General features: G+C 38.4%; 1 protein-coding gene across 1 annotated transcript in view; it reads left to right on the forward strand.

Annotated features, from left to right (window-relative positions):
• IGSF5 (immunoglobulin superfamily member 5) overlaps positions 1–1,931 on the forward strand; it is a 61,021-nt gene that overhangs the window by 31,286 nt on the left and 27,804 nt on the right. The window contains exon 5 of the mRNA XM_042781615.1: positions 1,102–1,126. Within this exon, the coding sequence (XP_042637549.1) occupies positions 1,102–1,126 (25 nt within the window). The remainder of the gene's footprint in view (positions 1–1,101; positions 1,127–1,931) is intronic.

Consider the following 1,931-nt stretch of genomic DNA (forward strand, 5'->3'; position numbering starts at 1 on the left):
GAGGAACTGTATAGTTTTAGGCTTCACATTTAAGTCTTTGTTCCATCTGGAGTTCGTTTTTGTGTATGGTGTGAGGTACAGATCTTGTTTCACTTTTCTGCAAATGGATCTCCAGTTTGCCAGCACCATTTATTAAACAAACATTCTCTTCCCCATTTAATGGATTTTGGGCCTTCCATAGGGTTTTTAATAGATGTTTTTTTTTCAGAAATAGATCAATAGGCCTGTCCTCTGAGGCACCTCAGTGTGGACACAAACCACCAACTTTTTGGTTAATAGCTAAGTGTATTAACCATTTGCATTACGCAGGGACATGATCAATTTAATGACAGCATTTTCTTTGGTGGTAGAAGGGATCAGAACTCTATGAATTGAAACTATTGGTACATATTAACTGAAAATGTCTTAGAATTCAAGGAATATGATACTTATAATTCTTAGAATTAAAGAAATACCAAAACCAAACCAAACCTAACTCACTGCCGTTGAGTTGATTCTGACTCATAGCAACCTCCTTTGGTTGCTGAGGCAGTAAATCTTCATAGAAGTAGATTGCCCAGTCTTCCTTCTGTGGAGTGGCTGCTGGGTTTGAACTGCCAACCTTCTGGTTAGTAGTCAAATGTTTTATATCTTATACAGTACTGTAGAATTACTCATCTTTAAATATATGGCAACACTCACCTTACCTCTTGGGTTGTTGTAGTGATCAAATTAGATAATACATTTTATAGCTGTGGCTGGCGTTATGCTGGCACATAGTAGGAATGTCTGTGGTGATGTTGAGACAGAACATCATCCCTTGGGTGAATGAAATCTTTATACCTCCCTCCCCCCAATCAAATGTACAAAGTAGTTATTGGATACCTACTAGATTTCTGGTACCCCAGGCTATTTTATTTTTCTGATAATTAATAGCGAATTCCAAGATCCTTATGCTTGGAAGTCATTTGATAATTTGGCATGAGAGAATTCAGTAATGCCTATTGGGTTACAAATTGTTACTAATGTAAGTTCTCAAAAAATCAAAGTTTCTATGAAAATCAATGCTTATTTTCAGAATAAGTATCTTAATTTTACTAATGCAATTTTGTTCTTTTTCAGAATCTAGTTATCAAAGTGAAATAAGGTAAGTTTGAAATCACATCAATTTTCTGAAAATGAACACATACACGCACAAACCAAAACCAAAACAAACAAAATACCTGGGATGTTAGGATTTATGTTACTAAAAATCAAAAAGACTACAAAATATATATGCCAATCACCAATTTCTCTACTCACTGCCGTCGAGTTGGATCCAACTCATAGTGACCCCTCCTTGGGTTTCTAAGGTTGTATCACTACAGAAGTAGATTGTCCAACCTTCCTTCAGAGGAGTGGCTGGTGGGTTTGAACTGCCAGCCTTCTGGGTATCAGTCAAATGCCTTAGGCACCAACTCCTGACACATTTTCCTAAGTGAGCACAGGGAAAGTAAAACATAACTAACTAACTCATTGCTATCTAGTCAGACCCAATTCATGGTGAACCACCAGCCTTCTGATTAGTAGTCAAATGCCTTAGGCACTGTGCTATCAGAGCCTTTAAGTCAAACAGAGGCAGCAGCAATTCCCCTAGTTTGTTCTGCTAATTAATGTTGCCCCACCCCCTCCTGGTGGCAACATTAATTAGCAGAATAAACTAGGGGAATTGTTGCTGCCTATGTTTAACTTGCCCTGTGCTCAATGAGGAAAATATATCTGATTATCCCTGGTGGTACAGTGGTTAAGAGATTGGCTGCTAATTGAAAGGTTGTTGGTCCCAACTGACCATCTGCTCTGTGGGAGAAAGACATGACAGTCTGCTCCTGTAAAGTTTACCACCAAAAAAAAAAAAAACTCACTGCCATTGAGCTGGTCCTGACTCATAGTGACCCCTCCTTGGGTTTCTGAGG

This window comes from Orycteropus afer, unplaced genomic scaffold, assembly GCF_000298275.1.
Source record: "Orycteropus afer afer isolate SDZICR_OR568_19922 unplaced genomic scaffold, OryAfe1.0 scaffold00137, whole genome shotgun sequence".
In the NCBI taxonomy this organism is placed as follows: domain Eukaryota; kingdom Metazoa; phylum Chordata; class Mammalia; order Tubulidentata; family Orycteropodidae; genus Orycteropus; species Orycteropus afer.